This window comes from Morone saxatilis, unplaced genomic scaffold (assembly GCF_004916995.1).
Source record: "Morone saxatilis isolate NCDOM2014 unplaced genomic scaffold, NCSU_SB_2.0 Contig12, whole genome shotgun sequence".
Classification (NCBI taxonomy): domain Eukaryota; kingdom Metazoa; phylum Chordata; class Actinopteri; family Moronidae; genus Morone; species Morone saxatilis.
The window spans coordinates 5,547,719-5,570,870 of NW_023339674.1; the positions used below are offsets into that span (position 1 = coordinate 5,547,719).

Here is a 23,152-nt window from a genome sequence, read left to right on the forward strand (position 1 = left end):
ACACACACACACACACTCTTCAGTGGGAGGAGGTGAGCGGCTATGATGAGAACCTTAACACCATCAGGACATACCAGGTGTGCAACGTGTTCGAGCCCAGCCAGAACAACTGGCTCCTCACCACTTACATTGACCGGCGGGCAGCACAGCGCATCTACGTGGAGATCCGCTTCACCGTACGCGACTGCGCCTCCATCCCCAGCGTCCTGGGGTCCTGCAAAGAGACGTTCAACCTGTACTACCTGGAGACCGACAGGACCGTGTCAGAGGGCATCAAAGGGGTGGAGTACTGGGCCAATGCCCCTTTTCTTAAGGTACTGGATCTAGAAACTGGAGCCTTTGTATTGTGTGAAGAGCTGCTGGTTCTGACAAGATTTTCAAACTATTTCTGAGTAAAATTGTGATGATAATCAACATTTTTCTTTGCACAAAGAGACCAATATTGTTGGGCTTTGTTATGGCCATCAATTTGCTTCAAGTCTGACATTTTTTGTCATTTGACATGTTAATGGGAGTGTTAAATGCTGCCGTACAAATGAGCCTCATCAATTCACTACTTTGAAGAAAATGAAGGCCAGAGGCTGGAAATCTGACATTGTGCATATTCAGTACATCGTCTCTGTCCAGTGAAAGTCACGTATCTGCAAATTTTGCGATTTAGATTGTATAGAAGAATTTTTTGTACTTCTTAAACTTAATGCACAATTGGATGGGAGAACCCGTTGGTCTGAAATTTTTCAAAACTTCCTACTGATGTAACTCTTACTGATCGAGTGTTTTTTTTTTTTTTTTTCCTGTGAACTTTGGGATTCATATTTGACTTTTCTCCTAAAAATGTCATGTACACAGTCAATTAACCAATTTTTTCAGTATAGTTTCACACTGGAAATTGTAAATTATAACATAATAAAATTATACGTTATGTTGTCACAGGTGCATTTATCCAGTATTACACAGCAGATTCAACCATTACTTAGTGAATATAAAATAAGAACCACAATTTCCCTTTATACAAAGAACAGGGACAGAAGAAGCTAAATAAAATAGTCAATTTACAACATTTTCTTTGCCTTTTTTCCTCTTTCCTATCCTCTGTGTGTCTACCTCGCTGTAAGGTGGACACCATTGCAGCAGATGAGAGTTTCTCCCAGGTTGATTTTGGGGGACGGCTAATGAAGGTGAACACAGAAGTCCGGAGTTTCGGGCCGCTGTCCAAAGGCAGAGGGTTCCACTTGGCCTTCCAGGATCTGGGCGCTTGCATGTCCCTTCTGGCTGTCAGAGTATTCTACAAGAAATGCCCGAGCATTGTGCAGAACTTTGCTTTTTTCCCAGAGGTGTGGACCAAAACTAAATTAAATCTGTTGTGCTCTTTTCATCAGTTTGGTGCAGCTGTTGTCCACCATATTAATTTTTATGATTCTGATTCTGTGCAGACACTGACTGGAGCGGAGTCTACCTCATTAGTCATCGCTAGGGGAAGTTGTATCCCCAACGCCGAGGAGGTAGACGTGCCCATAAAGCTCTACTGTAACGGAGACGGAGAGTGGATGGTTCCCATCGGCAGCTGCAGCTGCAAGGCGGGTTATGAACCAGACAATGGCAACGTGTGTCGAGGTAAATCTGCGCATTAATGATGCCGTGCTCGTTCAAACTGTGCTCGTAAAAAAATTGGAAAAAATAAAAACTGGTGCAAATGCTGCATCAAAGCATATCAGAGATTATTCCATGTAGACTGAATTAATTATAATTTTTGTTTTAACCTGTTCTAATGACCTTGCTACAGCAAACACTGTTGCATGCTGCGCACCAATTTCACTTTTTTTTAATTTGTATCAACAAACAAGACAGTATGACAGCAAATCAATATCCACCAAACATGCCTCTCATTATCAACCACAGCAGCCAGGCTACTGCAGCAGGCAATATCTCTGGGAAAATACATCAAATAGGTATCACCAGGCATAGAATAAAACAAATGTTTACAACCTTAGTTCTTATATTAAATGTGTGTGTGTTGAAAATAAGGTATGGAAAATATGTTTTGAACAAAATGTGATCATATCAGTATTCTTTGTTTTCCATTCACGATGAAAAATGTGTCATGTCTAAGTCCTGGCTTGGTCTACAAAACAGTGTCATAGCTGGAATATTGGATGCTGAGTCAATTCGGTACAAAAATGCAAATGTATTAGTGTGTGCAGGAAAGCAAAGTATGTCATTGCTGAATAATCACATGTATATATTTTCCTATGTATTTTTGCCCAAGGGTGCGGCCCACACTGTTCCATATGTTAATATTAGTAAAAACAGACTTGAATGAACATGGCACAGAAATAGCTGCCTCTACCTCTTTCACTTCCTTTTTATATCTGGCCTCCTTCCCCATTTCCTCTCCGAAGTAGTACCCATCATTTCTTATTCTCCCTGGAGAGTCTCGTCTATTTTGTGTGGGTGTGAGAGTGTGAGTGTGTGTGTGGGGCATGAGTGTGTGTGATGTATGTACATATGGTGAAATGATAAGTGAGGCCCCTTCATCCCTTGTTAATTAGTTTAGCGTGTTCCAGCCAGATTAGTCTACTGCAAATTATTCCTGAACTGTCAGAGAGTGTCTCGAAGAGATACAGGGGCATCTTAAAGGAAAGACTGAAGGAAGGAAAGGAGGAAAGTAGGAAAGGAAGGTAAGGAGACAGAAAGACAGGAGAGCCCTCTGGAGAGATGGACTGGTAAGAAATAAAATAAGTTTTAAAAAAAAGGACAGTCCAAGGACAGAAAGGTAAAATAAAATGTGACAGATAAAAGGGATAGAGAGTAAAAAAAGGACTGATGAATAGTATTCTATCTGTCTCCAGTGAAATACATTAAAAGCACTGACTGAAATGTTAGCTTTGCCTTTGGCGTCAGTGTCTCTTCTTGCACAAAAATACTTTTCCTTCATAATATTTGAGTGGGTAGAAGGTAAGCCAGACACGACTCATGGGAGACAGTGATTAAGTCTGACAATACTATGGTAATCTTGATTGCCATTGCAGAAAGAATTAAGGTGGAATTTGTAGTTATAATAAGTCCTCCCAGTTCTTTGCTCTGAAGCTCTAAAAAAAAAAGTACTGAGCTTGTAATTGTTGCCCTTGAAATACAAAACTAGAGAGTAGATCTGCGTGAAATGGCAAAACATTTTATCACAATAATATTTGTCATATTTATGACAGGATAAATTAAGTCACAATTTCTGTTGAGTTCAAGGTTTCTTGAAGCTTGAAATTCCCTAGTAGGAGATCCACATCCTGAAAAATGAGTATGAGATGCAAACAGAATATCTATTTAAATAAATACATAAATAAATAAATAAAATTTTAAACACTAAATAAATAAATAATTACAAAAATAAATGAAATCTTCAATCCTGTGAGCATAAAATCCTACAGTCCTTAAGTTCCCACAGTGTGAAATGTTTACAAGCCAGGAAGCTTATATCTTTGGCCTGTTATGATTCATCAGTAAAATTCCTAATTTGCGATAGTATTCTGCCAGCAATGTGTGATGTTACTGTTGTGTGGGTTGTTTCTCTGAGAGCCTTGATACTTTCCTGGGATGCGTCTTAATCACAGGTGAGACTGCCGCTTGCACTCAAATGAGTGTTTTTCTCTGCCTCCAACCTGTTCTTACTTTGTGTCTGTGTTTAGGACTGGCTTATTGTATATTGTGGCTAGCAATTGTAAACTTAAACTTTTGGACATTTATTGAAGTCTCTGAATTCCTTATGGATAAAATATTTGATCACAGCCAAATTTATAATAGATTTTTATTCATCCAGCCATTACAACGAAAGTTTGACTGGATGCAGACCAAAGAACAGACTCCGTTGGATGTGGACTTGACCAGTTTCTGTTGGAATTGCATGTCTACGTACACCTGGCCTCTCGGGTTTTTATGTGAAAGCTTTTATGCTTAAAGAGTGATTTAAATGCATTGGGGACAGAGCATTGTCCCGTCTGGGTCTCCACTGAGCTGGCATCTTTTTTGGTGTGCTCTTCTGCCAATCAGCTGGGGGATAACAACTTGGCAGGAAACTTGGACTCACTATTAGAACAGATGGTTGTCTTTGTGTGTGTGTGTGTTGTGTGTGTGTGTGTGTGTGTTGTGTGTCAGGCCACAGAGATTGTGTTTATTTGCCACCAAACCAGGCCCATATTGTGCAAACCATACGGCAAAAACTGGGATCAACATCACAAGACCTGTGTGGTGTTTGTGTGTTGTGTGTGTGTGTGTGTGTGTGTGTGTGGTGTGTGTGGGTGTGGGGTTGGTGTGTGGTTAAGTAAACCAATATTCAATAGACCTTTACTTCAAATGCCACAACTACAAATGTAAGCCGTACATTAATACACACAAACTACCCCTGCTGTGGACCCCAACAATGCTCTAAGAGTTTTTAAAATCTGCAGGCCTTTATGCACACATACACACACACCACACACACACCACACACACACACATGCGCTCATGCAAGGTTTTTCATAATTGATCATTGAGCTTGTATGCCAGCTTTAACAATTGTCATCTACATTGGTCACTGTGTGACTCCCACACAGCTTGGGTTTAAGGCACAGAGGGAACCAGTACTCCTAGAATGTGTCTCTCTGAAAGTAATTGGACTTTAACAATGGTACACTGGTTAAAAATCAATGACACCAATAAAATGTAATATATGTCAAGGCCAACAAAGTTGACCACTTTGAGAAATAATACATTTTAGAGGCAGATGACAATGCTCATCAGTTTTTAATAAAATTCCTACTCCTGTCACCAACAACATTTTGGACCATTCATCCTATTAAACATTAGAAATAACTGACTGTACCAAGCGTATTCACCACACAAAAAAAAACATGCATAATGTAGTGTTAGCATTACCACAGCTGGACAAGCTCAGAGAGAAAGAGAGGAGACATAACTAATAGAGAGAGGAAGCAGACTTGTTGCCATGGTGGACACGCCCAATGTGTATTGAGCAAGGTTGTTGAATAAATGGACCTTGACAAGCAGATGTCTATCTGCCTATCAAGCCCACACACACACACACACACCACACACACACACACACACACACACACACACACACACAACACACACAACTCACTCACTCACTCACTCACTCACTCACTCACTCACTCACTCACTCACTCACTCACACTCTCTCTCACTCACACTCACTCTCTCTCACACACACACACACACACACACAAAGAGGCACAAGCCATTGACACTCCTGAAGAGATAACTTCAAAGAAAGGTTGTCAGAATATAAAGTAACTGACTGACATAGACCGACAGAAGAATATAAGGGGGGAGAAGGTGTCTGACATATGGAGAGTCAGGGAAACGTTGGCAAAACTGTAGCTGGAGATAAGTTAAATATGTGAGTGTTACAGTACATTTCAAGTACTGTACACTTTGCGAAAGGGCACAAGACTCTGAGAAGGGGCGCTTACATAAGATTCTGTATCAACCTCTTTGAAACTGTTGCATGTTTAACTAGAGTGACAGTAAGCCTTTTACAGCCATTTATTCTTTTTTTTTTTTTTAAGTATTTTTGGGCATTTTACACAGACAGTGCAGGGATGACATTAAATTAGAGATATAGAGCTTCAACAGTAGTCAAACTAGGAACCTAAACTATAGGCACCTCACAGCTTTTTTACTTTTACACTTGCAAATTGATCGTTTTATCAAAACAGTTTTAAATGAATTTTCTGTCGGTCAGCAAATTGAGTGCTATTTATTTTAACACTATTCATGATGTTACTGAAATAAAAACCAGTCCTGCGTTTTATAAGAACTCCCTTTAGCACCAGTATCAAAAAAACAACTAAACATCTCCTACTCAAGACTGAAATAACATTGTTCTACTCACAGAAACCAGGGCTCACAACCTCCTCCACACCACACAGGAAGGAGAGGACAGTTAGGCCCAGGGACTGTGCAGTTCACTGATGTTACACCATTTCTAAGTGGTGAAACAGTTACTCCACGCCATAATTTGGGGCCAGCGATGTATTGAAAAAATTGTTCACATTTAATCCAAGCCTGAAGAAGTCCTGCAATATGATACGAAATGCTCTTCACAGCTGAGTCCTGTGTAGTTTCTTCAAGCTCTGCGGTTCATGTACAATGTAATATGCAGTAAAACACGGGGGCAAAGAACAGCATCCGCCGTTGTAAATCATGTTAGAACAAAAGCATCAGCAAAACCAAGAAATAACAATATAACATTTCAGGAGAGTGAACACAATAGAACAGTACTGCAGAAATAGCAATATTGAGAGAGAAGAATAAAACCAGCAGTTTCATTGCAGTTCACCTCCCCTTAGTCTCTCATCCTCCATTTCTTTGTCTTACGTCTTTGAGTACTTCTTTATTTGTTTCCCTCTTTGCTTTTGCTTTTTCTCTCTTAAGCACAATCTGTCTGACCCTTTAACACTTTAACGTTTGATTAAGCGACACTCCGAGACTCTTAACTTACTGTCTCATTTACTTCTTTCACTCAATTCATGTTATCATTTGTATGGAGTCCCCTCTGTCTTCCACCATAAATCTGTGTAACATTTGCATTTTGGTCTTACGGCATCTAAAGCATCTTGGAGATAAAGTGAACATTCATTACAGCGGAGGAGGGAAAACAAAGTGCTAAAGATAAATCAAAACTGTAAAAAAGTAACATTAAAAAACCTCATTTTGATTTTCTCAGCCTTTCGGCAGAGCTTTCGATTCAGTCTAATTTCTCATTTCACACCTCTCTGTTTCCCTGTTTGGCTTTATTTTTTGTACTTATAGTCATAATTCAGAATGTGTTTGCCCTCACCAAAAAGGCACTTATAAAAACTTATAAAAACAGGTGTCCTTCTGGGACACAAAGTACTCTGCCTTAACAGGTGATGTGTCTTACTTCAGATGTTTATCATGATGTTACATTTGATCAAATGTAACTTTCTCTTCTCCAGCTTTAAAGCTATATTATGTAACATTTCCCTATTAAAATGACTACAATAACAATATACAACAATGGATAATGTAAGTACACAACAATGGAACAATTGTTTCCAACAATGTTCAAACCCAGATAAATTTGTAATTTTATTCAGCTAACAGTGCGTTTCACTGGTCGCCTGTCAATGGCGTCATATCCCCTTTGTGCATGCATCAGTGTGGTGGTTGGCTGCCAGAAAAAAGTTTGAAGCCATATTTGTACAGTACAGTACACTTTTTAGACCTGTCTCATTTTAAACTATATATTTTAACTGGATGAAGGATTTTAGTCATTGAACACAAGCAGGGCACACTTAGTGGCAGCTCAGCTCACAGAACGTCCTTTTTCTGCTGAATAGCGAGAAATAGAAATTTGTAAGGTGAAACTGCTTTATTCAGTGTTTTTCTGGTTTTAATCACCAGGTCTTACAGCCCCCCCAACGAGGTCCTTTGTCCGCTGGACAGCATCTAATTCAGTTTAATTCGGCTTGCAGTGCAATGACAGCAATGGTGGTGAAGACAACAACTCCCGTTATCCCACGCTACTTCACAACATCATCAAACGTCTTCTTTTGTTATTCTTTTGATGTGAGAGACCCCTTAGCAGCAGAAATTACATATTGTGTGATTAAACTAAATATAATTATTTGTTTAGTTTGGCTGTTACTCTCAGGACTCATTCTCAGTAACACAGTCACTCGTAGCAGTGCCGCTGTGAAAGCAGAGTTTCTACACAAATTGGAGCTTTGAAGGGTTCAATTGCTGACCAGCCTGGAAATGTTAATGACTAACCTGAGCTACTTTCAAAATGCCTTGAACATGGCACCTAATATTTGTACAACTGACAAATAATTGACAAGTACTCAAGCCTGAAACATGAACTCTTCCTGCACTCGATTTAAGTGAACAGTGCTGAGCTGTCCTTGGGTTTTACTTGAAAATTCCAAGCTAGTAAGTAGACTGCTCTGAAAGCCCCTTTAACCTGCTACTGTGCTGCTTATTATTTGCAAACTGAGCTCACATTTTGGTTAGGGCTTTCTTGTAAAAGTGATCTTAAGAGACCAGTAAAATAAAGGTTGAATAAATAAAATAAAATAATAATAAAAATATATTCCCAGCAAACACACAGAGGTAGACAGGTATATTTCTGTTTCAAAAACATCTTTGAGGTAACAGAGACATGACTGTTATTGATCAGCAGCACTATTAATAACATGTGCTTATTTCATTCAAAGAACTGGTGAAATATACACTGATTGTACATTTAACCAAAGCAGTAGGAGCCATGATTCTGCTCTATGACATTGTGTTTAGGCAAAGGTATGCTATTAAAATCGATGTCAAAAAAATGTAAAATGCAACACTACATTTGCCAAGAAAACAAAGGCATGAAGCATACACCTGCGGCATTCCAGAAACATAATGTTTTTGGATAAGAATATATAGGGAGTGGGTTGGTGTGGATGAGCAGTTCTGAGGGAGTACAGCAATGTACAGCGACGTATGTGAGGTTATTTGGCAGCAGATGGATATTAAATGCACATTATCCAGTGGAGGTAACTAAAAAGGCTCAGGCATGTTTTATTACATTTTTAAAATGGGTACTGTTCTTCCTCAAATTTAAGGCTGAAGAGGGACACGCAAGACCTGCTGTGGCATTTAATTGAACAAAATATTGAGAGTGTATTGAGAAGGGACCCCTGTTAACTGTTACACCATCAAACGGCAAGCTGGGTACAGCTCTCCATCACTTCTGCCTAATTCAATCGACTTCACACTTGGTGGGTGTATTGCTGACCCAAGGAAGCGCAATGTTAACTGAAGTTGTTTGGATGAGCAGTTCTGTGGCCATTATTTTTCCAAACAGGCACTGTGCTAGTTAAGTGAAAAGGAGGGCCTTCATACAGCCTACTAAACACTGTGGATGGGAGACAGGCATCGCCTTAATTTAACAAAACTTCTGTAAGAAGCGTCCAATACACACTGGACAACCTCCATTACTAGACTTGTCTTATCCCCAGCAGACTGCAGTGCATATGATGAAACTCCATACAAACAAACAAGTACTGTATGCTCAACACAAGCTGGACGAATAAAAGTTGGATACAAAGGCAGACATAATCTTTTTAAGAATTCATTTGAGTTTCATGTCATAAAGGATAATTTAGTTAATAACTATGGACAGAAACAACTCGTACAGAAACCACAGAAGTGAAATCATAATCTACACCACAGATAATCAGTGTGTACACAAAATGTTTTTGTTTACTTGTCTGAACAAGATAAAATTGCTGCTACTCCCAGAAAATCCCCCTCTGTGCTTTGTCAACCTCATACTACGAGTAATAACTCTACTGGTACAGCGTCTTTCAAAAACAAAGTTTACCAAATGTCTTACCAAACATAGCTTATTGTTGTGTTTCATTTATGTTCAGGATGCAGAATTGTGTATTGTTTTTTATTAATGCTTTTCCCCTCTCTCTCTCTTTCTCTTCAGCTTGCCCTCAGGGCACCTTTAAGTCGTTCCAGGGGGCAGGATTATGTCAGCAATGTCCGCTCAACAGTCGCTCCACCATCGAGGCTGCCACCCTCTGCGGTTGTCGGAACGGCTATTACCGAGGAGACATGGACAAACCAGAGGACATGTGCACCAGTGAGTCTCTCTCTGTCACACAAAAAGACATGCTCAATAACTGAGTGTGATTATGCCTCAGGGTAATCGAGACATAATCTGAGAGGGCAGATTTTTGGTTTTATTATGTACCAATAGCTGACATATTACAACATATCAGTGGTTGACATCACTGACATCCAATATCTCATTATTGAACTAAAGGCCAATATCTGCTTTGATTTATTATTCCATCCTTAATTTTATGCACCTCATTCAGCGAGTGTGTGCCGCAGTGTTCCCGTCCTTGTTTGGGGATTTGGGGAGCAGTAAGTAATAACACTGCCACATTCCTCAGGCTTTCCATTGAAGTGAATATGTGTTTAGTGTGTTGAAGAGGCTGTATTGCTATGCAAGACGAGGCACAGAGTTTGAAACATGCTGCCTCTCTGTTCCACAGAGAGATGGTGTAAGTAGGTTGAGACATGAATCATTTGGACTGTCTCTGCAGCAAGTCTCAAACTGTGAAACTGTGTGTATATGTCAGTGTGTACTGTGTGCGGAGGTACATGTGTGTGTGTTTGTGCACGTCCTGGTGACCTGGATACAACTTCATGTTTTTTGGGGGGCTAAAAAAAACATTCATGGGCGGGTCTTTATTTTACTGGTTTACATTTATGAATGAATTTGCAACATTCTGCCAGAAAAATACATAAAAGGTAATCCCAAAACTGTAGAATATTAATCCAGGTGTTGTTGTATGAATCACAACAGTGAATATTGGTGATTATTTTATGAGCCCTACTTGTAGCCCTTGATGTCCCTATGTTGACACTATACTGCTCTACTAATTCATCCCATTGCTCAAAGTTTGGATCTCTTTCACACCTGTAGTTTGGTTCAGTTCTAGACCAAAATAAGGATTCATTGTTGTCTTTTAGTTCTGTTTTGTGAACAATGGGTTATCACAAATGAACCAACAGGTGTAAAAATAACGTCATATGGACTGACAGGTAACTTGATTGTTGAGTTTTGGTGTTGTCCTACATCCTCAGCACTACATGAGCCCACATGGGGAATCAAATTCCGGTGACTACCAGCCAGGTCATGCAGTACTTCTGCACTACTGCTTCTTATGTGTGTATTTATCTTTTATGATGGTCACAAAGAGCAAAACCCCAACTGGGCCTCATATGCCATAAATAGTGAGGTAGAAACAAGATGAAAAGGAGACATTTTGTACCTTCATATTAAGGGGGACTGGTTGTTGTTTGGTATATATATTTGGACGTTGTTGGATTAATATAACTGCTGCTTTAGTGTGTATTTAGCATTTTACTGCCGTGGTTGTTTGAGGTTAAGCTAATTTTAACCAGATACTGTTGGCTAGATTAATCTACAGCAGTACATCAAATTATATAAGATCATTATATTTGTATAATATAGCGTCGCTGTCCTGTGAGAACCACGTATCTCTAAAAAGTCAACTTTTCATGAGCTTAGAAAAAGAGGCCTGTTTTCAGCTTTGTCAAAATGCATTTTCCAGCTAATCCAAGAGGGTTTTTAAATAGTTTATTTTAGCTTAAGAAGGAGGATAATTTTCTCAACCCATAAAGGAACACTTAATCCTTCAGTTTACCAGACATCCACCACTGGTAGATGGATTTAATAGTTTAAATATTCATGCTAAAATTACTTATCTACTATCACACATTTCTGTAGTTGGTTTGCTTTGTTGTTACACCACAAACAAACAGTATTGGACTTAGAAACAGGCAGAGAACCAACCTTTCAGGTGTTGGTCCAGTTGTTCAGTCTGCACCAGAGTTTAATTGATCGCCTCCTCACTCAGTCTCCATAAACCAAACCAAATGTTCAAATGCTCCACAGTTCGTTTGAACCAAGCCAAACAGGTTGGCCGTGAAAGTAGCCTTAGATGCATAATCAGTGTCGTTGTAAAATAGTGCCATAGTGATCCATAAAAACATCCAGAGAGGTAACAAATAATGTAATTTATCACCTGTAATCCAGGATTAAAGCTAATTTCATGTCCTACCCTAAAAACTCATATTATTGGGGCTACATTCTGCAATGTTAGTGATTGTTTGAATTTGTTTACTTGTATTTCAATCAAACCATGTCACTACTCATCATCTATTGCAGTATATTACATAGGGGAAAATGATTTTGCCACAGTGGTAATGGTGCAATTTATGGGGTTAATCTATTCTGACAAGAGAGAAAGCACATGAAAAAGCTCACCTCAAACAGTGGCAGCAAACTCTCAAATTGATGCTGACAGAAGAAAAATCAACTTCCCCAGTGAAAAGGTGTCAGGTGTCAACCTACTCAGCCTACACAGCTTTGTGAATTACCTTGGTACTTTCAATTCAAGGGCAAAAACAAATGGAGTTACACAGGTTGTTTTTTTTTTTCAAACACAGCATCAATAAAAAAGAAGAGTGAAAAACTCTGAAAACCGTGCGATAGAACTTCAATATAGGAAGGAGCTTCAGTTTATTTTTATTTGGTTTAAACTCAATCACATATAAAATCAGATCAGTGAAATGGAAGAGTGAGCGTGCCGTGTGTAGATAGTTGGCTGACAGAAAATCTTTCTCTCAGCATGCCTCATGGGCTGCATAGGTACGGAGGAGGAGGGTTTGTGTGAGTGTATTGTATATGTGTGTGTATTTTTGTGGAGAGGTCAGATTGATGCTGCGAAAGCCACTCAAACAGTGAGGAAGTGTGGCTGTAGACTGCAGTATAGATCACTCTTTGAAGTGCTTGAAACGGTTTCTATTGTTAATACAAAATGGTCAATTTAAAATATGATTATTACCTATTTTCTTACTTTTTTGCATATGAATGTGTATTTTCTGTGAACTCTGAGTGTCTGGCTGTGTAAAATAATTTGTACTTGTGCTATTCAGATCAAATGTAAAAATCGAGTGAATATCTGTGTCACCACACTACGTGTGTGTGTGTGTGTACGGTGCTGTGTGTGTGTCATAAAGCCTGGCAGATTTTAAAACTCTTAGGGATTGTTGGGGTCCAGCAGGGGTAGCTTCTGTGTGTATTCAATGGTGAGGCTTCATTTGTTAGTTGTGATGTCTGAAGTAAAGGTTTATTTGAATATCTTGTTTACCTATTATACACACACACACCACACACAACCACACACACCCCACACAACCCAGCGTGTGTGTGTGGTGTGTGTGTGGTTGTGGTGGTGTGTGTGGTGTGTGTGTGTGGTGTCGTGTGTGTGTGTGTGTGTGTGTGTGTGTGTAATTATGAATGCACAGTTTCTCTTGGGTCCTCTCTCTCAGTAGGAATGTTTATAAGATGGTGCAACTTAGATTTTCGAACCCCTACTGATTGTTTGCACTTTGATTCCGCAGTGTGGGTGTCTGTGAGTGTCTGCTCGACAAATACACGCACACGCATATTCCACGGGGACATCTCAGACGTTTCTTATGACTCTGTGATTTAACATATGCCAAGGTTGAATATCCATTTCATTTCAACTGCACTTGTTCCAGCATGTCGTGCGGGTGTGTCTCTGTGTGTGTCGCAGGTCTTGTGATGTGTGTCTGTGCATGAGTAGTCGAGGAGAAGTGAACCCGCTAGGTTTAACCTTGTGAAAACTCTGGGTTTAAGACTCACGATAACACCCTAAAAACCAGTTTCTCCTCAGATCAAAGAGATGAGCTGTCAGAAAAGAGAGAGAGCCAGCACAAAAGAAAGTGACTGACTGAAGAGTGACAGATAAAAAGAGATTCTCTGGCTTGTGGTGATCTGTTAGGTCACCTTCTGACAGTTAGAGACAGGGTTAGCCCAAATTCACTACATCTGTACCAGCGATACTGGTTGGAAACTACACTTGGCAACTTTGCCTCAAGGCAGCCTTGAAATGACACAACAAATGTTTAAATGTTCCTCATCTTCATATGAAGAGGGCAGAAAATGATATCATATGAAAAGTTCAGAGGGCAGTGGCCAAGGGGTTCATACTTTAATATAGAATATAATCTAGGCAAACAGGATGATGATCCCTCAAACACCCAAGATGCTATGAGACAAGATGTTATTTTCAGTTATTCATCTTAGTCAGATATATCTTATATTGTATGTAAAATAGGGCTGCATAAGGCTCTTTTCTTGAGTAATTCATTAATCATAATGTCCAAATATTGTAAAAAATGTACATCAGAATTTTCCAAACACTTAAGTTGACACATTGAAATGCAAGTCTATAAAAACCAAAAAATATTTGTGTTTTTTATGCTAGAATAATGCATTTTAAAATAAAAATTCAAATAAGACAAGGATTAATCACGTATCAAAATTCTGGTTGAATCTCTCTATCTAAGTATTATCTCGTAGTTACTGCCATTCGATAAATATTTCCCTTGACATGTAGTGAAGTAGAGACACACAATTACAAAGTGAAATACTAAATGTTTCTGAATTTAGTACCGGTCCTGTTATTTCCTCCTTTTGTTTCTGTAGCTAATCTTGAGTCACAAGCACAAACTGAAACACGGTTGGTTGATTTTCTTTTAATGTAATCTCAGTAATGGGTCAGACATGTTTATGGAAAATATTGTGGATAACAGGACAGTGATACTCCAGCATCTGCACTAACAATACATCAGTAAATCTGACATGATAACCCCCGTCACACATTTATGTTAATGACAATGTGAGACTTCTTGGCTCCCTAGTTACTGTAATATTATATCAACTGAAACGTTTCCAAACATAGCTTATAGCATACACGCAGGGATGCTCTGCTTATACAACAGCTTGCTTAGCTATAAAATACCAGACCTCCTGTGATAGTAACACATTTGTCCATATGTAAGCCATTAGTAGGCACTGCTTAATAAAAAAAAAAAACAAGTGATTTTCTCAAGTGCTGAACATAATGAATTTGATTACATCCAGGTGTGGAGGAGTGATTTGCTTGAATTTGCCTGATTGATATCTGCAGCACATAAGTGTGGCCAGTTATAGTCCTGTTGAAACTGAAACAGACATTGGAAACATTGTATTTTCAGTGTCAACCCTTTAACCCCCAATAATCTTCCTCCAGGTGTCCCTTCGGCTCCTCGCAATGTGGTCTCGGTCGTCAACCAGACATCAGTGCTTCTGGAGTGGCACTCACCACGGGACACCGGGCACCGTGACGACCTGTCATATAATGTCTTATGCCGGCGGTGCCACAGCAGTGAGCGCCGGGCATGTCAGCCGTGTGACGACGGCGTGGCATTCATTCCAGGCAAGCGAGGGTTAAAGGAAACGAGGGTGAAGATCAGCAAGCTGCGGGCGCATACATCGTACACCTTTGAGATACAGGTTTGTCCACTGTGCACTCTGTTTTGTTCAGCATGCGGGCTGTTGAATGATGTTGAAAGAATATTCACCTAGATATAGATATATATGTATATATAGAGTATCACACACTGATCGTTTTAAAGGTGTCTCTGAAAAGTTATCTCAATGGCAGCTATGTTTAGGTTTGGATTCAGTTGCAATGGCCACCAACAGCTACCCAGAATCACAGCAAGACCTTTAAGACCTTTAAGAAAACACTTCCTGCAGCATAATCCACTCCTCCTCTGTTGATCTTCATGCTCATAGTTTCCTCACAACATACATATCTACAGACACGATTCTTGACACTGTTGCCTCTTCGTAGCTTTGCAGGAGGCACAGTACTGGCAAATTGACTCTGCCATGATTCAATTGTCATTGGAGGCCACTGTAACGGCTGTGAATCCAGGGTATTTTAACGCTCCACGAAGAAGTGAGTAACAAACTTTACAAAGCCACCTTTTAAGCATACAGGCGGAGAGTGATACTTTGCTCAAAAGTTGGATTTTCAGTGGAGAATTCCTTTAACTTTTCACACCACTTGTTACGCAATGTTGAAGAAAGTTACTTTGAAATGTAACTTTTACAAAGTAGGATAACTGTTTAAAATACAGTTTCTTCTCTAAAAAAATTTATACTGAGAACTATAAAAAATATACTAAAAAATACATTAAAAACAATCTTGGTCCTAAGTGTGCTGTCAACTCTTGTTATAATATGTAAATAGCTGCCAGATATTCACTGTGATGCTCAAGGATACTGAAGCTACATAGATGCTTTCTGACACAGGGGCTTTGTGCACAGTTTGCTGTTATGCTGTCATGTTCTCTCAAACCACAAGGCCACCACGATGCCTATAAAGTCAGTACGATGGTGAACCTTTTAATCTTCTGCCATCGTCCGCCTTTACCATCAAGGCTGGGTGTCTAAATCAAGGTGACCCACATGGTAATTGTTAAGGGAAGAAAGCTTGTTACTTCCCATTCAGCCTTGTATTGTGAAATCTCATCTCAAGTCCAGTGTACCAAATTAAAAATAGGAGTTTTATTATATCTCTATTATCTAACTCACTGGTAATATGTAGAAAACCTTTTTTTTATATTTTGGCAAACCTGGTATTTTTGAATCCTCAGAAACTCAAGGAAAAAGGAAAACACAAAATAAAATGTGAAATGATAACGAAGCAAACAAAACAATATAGAATTAGAGCTTGGAGTAAGCTAGCGTCACTAATTACCACGCCTTTGTTTAATGACTTGCTATGACTGAAGACATTGTTTCAACCGTCGAAATGATTAACTGAGCCCATGACAAACAGTATGTGACAGCTAATTAGGTGGTCTTTAAAACGCACTCGAATCCTGTTAATTGTGTCTTTGTGTTTGTGAGATGAGAAAGACGGTGAGACCTTACAGTTTGAAGAAGACATCGGCGGTGCTTCTACGCTGAAATGAAAACCAACTCATTGTTGCTGATAATTGACTCTTTGCTAAATTCCTTCCCTGAACAGTGATTTCTCCAATCATAGCTTAGCAACCATAATTCTGCACAGAGGGTCTGTTAAGCTTCAGATTTCTCAACATGCCAAAGCAGAGTGCATGTGGATGTAGTAAGAGTGTCGTAAGAGTGTGGAGGGTGTTGTATTCCTTTTCAAGTCCAAAAGAGAGCAAAAGGAATTAATTTGTAGTTTGTTTATCTCCTCAAATGTAAGCTGCCCTATTGATCATGTCACGTTAACCCAGTGTTACTTCAGAGGTAGTATTTCATACTACATTATGGTTAGTTACAGAAAACCTAACCTGTAAAACCTTTGTGTAATATTGTCTCATTATGTGTCCTGGATGCTAACACAGTCTAGTATGGTAACGTCAGCAGATTTTTTTTTGCCAAACTCATCAGTTAGCTCTAAACTTAAAAGCCTTTTCTCTTGTAACTTTAAAAGTGAAACACACTGTTATACCAACAATAAAGCAGATATCCAACCTCTGTTTTGCTTGTCCAAATGTGTAAGCTAAGCAGCCAGACTGGGTTACGTAGGAAGGAGAAATCTGGACTGGGACCATGGTTTGTACCAATGTTCGACCCAGATTATCTGGGAATGTGAGGGGTTTACAGATCCAGACCTAAACCTCCAGACCTACTCACATGTTTGATATTTAAATGTTAAATAATTACATCGGTATGAAAGTGAATGTTGCCAAGCAGTGGTGGACTTGTTAGCCCTTAAGGCTGACAGCTATCATACTATATACATATTAAACTACACAAACAGACATCTAACTGGCTGAATAGACAACCATTTTCTCATCCAGACTTGTGTAGCTTTTTTCTCTTTTTTTTCTCACTGAAAGGCTTTGGCGTTACTACAGCAACCTGTTTCATTTTGAAGTGTGTGCATGTTTGAGATTACAAAGAAAAAAAATTGGTGAATTTTCTCCTTATGTGCTTAAAGCAATGTAAATTCAAAATTGGTTTGGATTTTAAAACTCCTGCACTCTGAGCCCGTCTTTAGCCTCATTCTGTTAGCACAAAATAATGAATTTAACCATCAAGTGCATATTTAAGACAAATCAGCTGGAAACATTACAAAGTCAGTCTGTGAGTTTTCAAGCAACTCATAGAGCTAATGTTATCATAATCAGCTATGTAACTTCAGCTGACAAGAATCTGCTGTCATTTCAGCTGGTGAAATCCCCAGTCACTGGATAGAGATGAGAGGCCTCTTCTACTGTCTACTGTCTTCTCTGTCTACCTTTGTCTGAAATCAAGGGCCTATTGTTAGGAATAATAAATATTATTATTGTTAGGATTTATGAGTGTTAATTCTGCCACCTTTTAACACTGTAAACTGCATATGTGCTGTGCGAGAAAAGAAAGCATGACAGGCCTAGTAACTGTGACCGCTGACCATTACACTTTGTCCTCTACAGGCAGTAAACGGAGTCTCCAACAAGAGCCCTTATCCCGCCCAACAACTGTCAATCAACATTACAACCAATCAGGCTGGTGAGTCGGGAGTGCAAAAGCTGTGTGTGTGTGTGTGTGTGTGTGTAAGCATACCCCGGGGCACAGTGGATTATGCTGGCTAGGGGGATAAAGGAAATTGAGCTACAGCCTTTTAATTCATAAAACATGTTATAAGCTTGTCATCTCTCTCCCTCTGTCTCCTTTTCTCTCCCCTTTCTCTGTCTTTCCTGCACATCCACAGCTTTCATCCTGTTTTCCTCTTTCCCCCTTTGCCTCTCAGTTCTCTCTTTCTTGCCTTTATCCCCTCTCCGTGCCCTCCACTCTCTCTGTCCCCCTCTCTCAGTCTCTGACAGTGTAATTCTTAGAGACTATAAAGTGAGCTGAGTTACTGCTCCATCAATACTTTATGGAGACAGACACAAGTGATATTTCCACCGCTACCCAAATTTAGATTTAAAAGCTGCTTTACTCTGATGGAAAACACACCATTTACCTCATCTACGGCAACCTAGGCTCATTCCTAATCGAAACATGATCCATTGTCACCCTGCTGCTTTCTGAGCACATTTGTTACTGCTGCCGGATGAAAAACTCTCTTATCCCTGAAATCTTTTAGGACTCAACAAAAACTGATTTATTTTCAGGTTGACTGCACTGCTGGGGTTTAAATTATGCAGTAGGTTTTAGCGCATTTCACGGGGCCTTAGGATATGAAACTCGCTCGACATATAGAGACCCCTGTAAAATGTCAATTGTGGCAATATTAAAAAAAGACTATGAGGTTTTCAGGCGACAGCTCACTCACACTGTCAAATTATGACTACAGAAGACACATGTGGCTCATGAGGTATCACAGCATTTACCGAGGATTATGGCAGTCCCACGATATTCTTTGTGACTCCGCTGTGTGAGAAGCATACATTCTCTTTCTCAACATAACTTATATCAGTTTGATACTTGTTACTGGTGTAGTATCAATCTCCATGTCTTGATTCCCTCCTCTCTCCAGTGTACGCCATCAACTAAAGTACAAATGTGATGAAAACCATCTCATAAAAAGATCCCAGAGGCAAAACCATGAAATACATTATAGCCAACAGCTTCTGGTTCCTAAAATTATGAGTAAAAATGCATTACAGACATAACTCTTGTTTCCCCATCAGTGACAAGTGCAGTAATTTGTTTTCATGAGCCTGGATGAGGAAACATTTTTCTCCTTTGGGTGTAAATAATCCTTGGCAATATGTCATTACATTACACACTAAATTTCCATATTTATGGTGTTTAAGCATGCTAGCGAATCCTTTAACTGCCTAATTGATTGTGTGTATTTGTGTGTGTGTGTGTGTGTTTTTTAACAGCTCCCTCAGTGGTTCCCATAATGCACCAAGTGAGTTCAACGAGCCGCAGTTTCTCGCTGTCATGGCCACCGCCCGAACAGCCCAACGGAATTATCCTCGACTACGAGATACGATACTATGACAAGGTAGAGTGGGATGATAAATGTCTGTGGGTGTTTGTGTGTGCTTTGTGGTGTCATGGTCACAGCCAGTAATCCATTAGAGTTGATAAAACAGAAGAATCGATATCAGCTTCGTCTAAGTCATCTATTATCAGCAGCAACACTGTTTCTCAAATGCCTCAGCTCTTAATAATTTGTAAAGTAAAAGAAACTGTTGTTGGTATGTTTTATTTACGATGTGTCAGTCTGCTCTGTCTTCACCTGGTGTATGGACAGGTGTACATTATTTGGACACAGATGCTGGGTAAAGTAACCATTCAGAAGCCCACAAAAATATTTCAGTGAGAAAACATATACATTCCTATTTATGTAATTACACAAATAAGGTAAATTTACTCAAAGGAATAGCTAAATCAGTAGATACAAATCTCACCTAGGAGACAGTAAGCTTAGCTTAGCATAAAGACTGGATTCAAGGGGAAACAGCTAGCCCAGGCTCAGTCCGAGAGTAAAAAAAAAAGTCCATCTAAAGGTAAATAATTAATATGTATCTTGTTTGTTTATTCATCCATCACATAATTGGCCAATAGAACCGCAACTTTTTTACTGTTACCTAGTTAGTTAGTTACTAGTTTTTGTATTAGTTAGCTTTGGAGGTGCTGTTTTACCCTGTCTCCAGTCTTTATGCTAAGCTAAGGTCTCCTGGCTCTAGCTTCATAATGAACGTACCTACAACGTACAGACAAAGAAAGTGGCAATGATCTTCTCTTCGGCAAAGGAAGGAATATACATATTTATATGGTAATGTTCATCGAACAATTTCATCAAAGATAATTAGGGAACTACAGCAACATCAATATAACAACCCCAGATCATCCAAAACTTAAAGAACTGGAGAAAAAAAATAGGTCAACGAGGACAAATTTTAATGAATACATTATTTTTTTCATCAGAAATCGTTGATCCATGATATAACCCAAACTAATAAAAAAAGGTAAATATCTGCATAATAATACGGGTGCAAAATCCAAGTGTAATTTTAAGTATTATGTGTATATATATATATACTTGGCACGATGTCCCCACTGGATATTTCAGCTATTTTAACAAATATCTAAAATTATTAACTAAATACCACAATGGCCACTGTTACACTTATGAGACATTCAAACACAAAACATTTTTGTCACAGTTGAAAACACAAAAAACAACCTAAATGCACAACTCGGGAGGCAAAGGTAAAAGTTAAAGAGTCTTTACTTGAAGAATGTACAATAATACAGAAATCCAGGTTGGCAACAACAATGTCCAAAAGGGGCTAAAATGAGGCAGAATCCAAGTAATACAGGCTTGGTTGAAAAGAAAATCAGGATCAAAACAAGCAAATTCGAGACGCTGGAAAGCTAAGGCATATGACACAAAGACAGTCTGGATGAGAACTAGTGGATATCAATTAATCTATATACTAGGAAACTAATGAGGGAATGAGGGTGAGCAGGTGAGGTGACTATAATCAGAGACTGGCTGTGTCTGAACTGACAGCAGAATAATGAGCAAATGACAAGCCAGAATATATAAATGAATAAACATACCGTAACCATGAAAGATTTGGTGTGTTTTGAATGTGTCCATTCACCACAACATCAGTCAAAATAAAAATGATCACTCAGTAATGCACAGGTCTTGTAGTACTTATATTGTTATTAGTCATTATTTCCCTGTCACTTAACACAAATACGAATGGTTGGTAAAAAAAAAAATCATTATTATTATTATTAGTTCAGAGTCTGGTGAGTTCTGCTCCTTTTAAACATGACATGTTGATGAATTAAGGACAGTTGATGGCACAAAGATGCGAACATCTTTCTTAGATTTAGAATTCTTGTAATTTATGTATTTTCTCTCACTTGTGCTGGATGTCTATTAAAGAGCTCATGCATAATTTTTTATACAGTATTATTTCCTAATGCGTCTAGATTGATCTGAGAGCTTCAATGCATATTTCATGGAGCCCGTAGTCATACTGACAAGGTGTTACAGTGATGGAAGAGCTTCTCTTTATTCCAGCACACATCAATTGTTTATTGTAGCCGTGTAGCAGAAATGAGCATCCATTTATCAACAAGTGGCTACAGTGGGATCTTGTTAAAGTGTAAGACGACTTAACTAAGCAAAATTTTAAGAGAAAGGTTTATTGATTAATTGAATCCTGAAGCTTTTACTTTCTTCTGTGAGCAACTGATGAAGTAGTCTGAGTCACCACAGTTTCATAAGCCGTAACACACAATATGGAATCTAATTAAGATCTGTGGGCTCTGGAAGATCAAATTAAATCAACTGTTTAAATGGTCAAGAAACTCACAAAATAACTCATGCAGATCTTGTGTGACTTGTGCAGCCCACTCTTCACCTTAATCACTAGTCTCATTAAAAAGATAATTATGGACAGTGATTTAGACAGAACTTAAATCAACCAATGACCAAAATTGCATTACACCCTAGTAAAAATAGTTTAATGATACACTGAAGGTGATGAAACTACATCTTTTATATTAATACAATCATATCAGCAGTCTTGGTGATTTTCCCAATGATATCCCACTTTTTTACAACTCGGATACAGTTTTTCACTAATAGGCTCCTCATGGTGATTACACATGCTCTAGAGTCTGTGGGGAGGAATCGTACAGTGTTTGTGGACTGCAGCCACTAATGCTGCTGTATTGTTGTTGAGTTGTTGAGTGTTGATTGTGTCCTAGATTCACACAGCTCACTGTTATTGTGGCCTTCAAGTCCCTCTGTGGACCTTTGTGTCTCAATATGTGCCAGAAGACATCACAAACAGCTGGTTTTACATAGTTAACTTTATCTATGGAGGACAGAGAGATAGACAGGCCACCACAGAGAGTAGAACGTCTCTGCAGGAAACCATCCATTCATTCAGGGTTAGATGTTGAGGATCTGTCTGTCCTAGGCAGTGGTGGTTAAAGGAAACAAGACATTCAAAATTATTCTTTGTATTTTCTTTGCCATTGTCAACGATCAGAATATGTAATGATGGAGCTTGAAAAGTGCTATTATGTCAACAAACTCATTGGATGTTTTCTTTATCCTTGCCACTGTACTAATGTGAGATAATAGTCTCAGTACGTCTGAATGTAAGTACAGAAGCACTGCGCAACACGTACTTCCATGTCTCCCATCCATCCATCAATCCATCCCTTTTTTCTCTGCTTATCTGGGCCTGGGTCAAAGTAGTCCAGATGTACCAGGTCAGCCAGGTGGCAAGCGGAGGACCCCCTTCCACATTGTCTGAAAAGATATTTCTAGCGTTATGTTCAACTTCCATTCTGTGGACCATCTGCGGTTCGCCATATTTTGTGTTGATTCTTTAGTACTAAAGCTCATTTTCCAGAGATGAAACAATATTATTGACCATTGTGAATGTGCTGTGTCACTTGTTTTCAGTGTTTTACAGAAGATAATTAAATTTGATGAATAAAAAATTGTCACTGCACTACTTTTTGTTTTGTATGTAAAGATCTTGAGAGCACTGGAAGATCTTTATATCTCCCTAGTTGAATCACTTAAAGGAGCCAGTCTGTATTTGATGAGTTGGGAATGAGAATGGGCTGTGAAGTGTGTAGGAGAAACTAAAGTGGCTGCAAAACTCGCAAAAAATGTGAAATGCCCAATCTACAGCCAGTGTTTGG

The 23,152-nt window shown here is 39.0% G+C and overlaps 1 protein-coding gene across 1 annotated transcript in view; it reads left to right on the forward strand.

Annotated features, from left to right (window-relative positions):
• Positions 1–23,152, forward strand: part of LOC118322009 (ephrin type-B receptor 1-B-like) — a 50,598-nt gene that overhangs the window by 319 nt on the left and 27,127 nt on the right. The window contains exons 2-8 of the mRNA XM_035653588.1: positions 24–314; positions 1,116–1,334; positions 1,434–1,614; positions 9,518–9,673; positions 14,730–14,992; positions 17,941–18,016; positions 19,339–19,463. Coding sequence (XP_035509481.1) covers positions 24–314; positions 1,116–1,334; positions 1,434–1,614; positions 9,518–9,673; positions 14,730–14,992; positions 17,941–18,016; positions 19,339–19,463 — 1,311 coding nt within the window. The remainder of the gene's footprint in view (positions 1–23; positions 315–1,115; positions 1,335–1,433; positions 1,615–9,517; positions 9,674–14,729; positions 14,993–17,940; positions 18,017–19,338; positions 19,464–23,152) is intronic.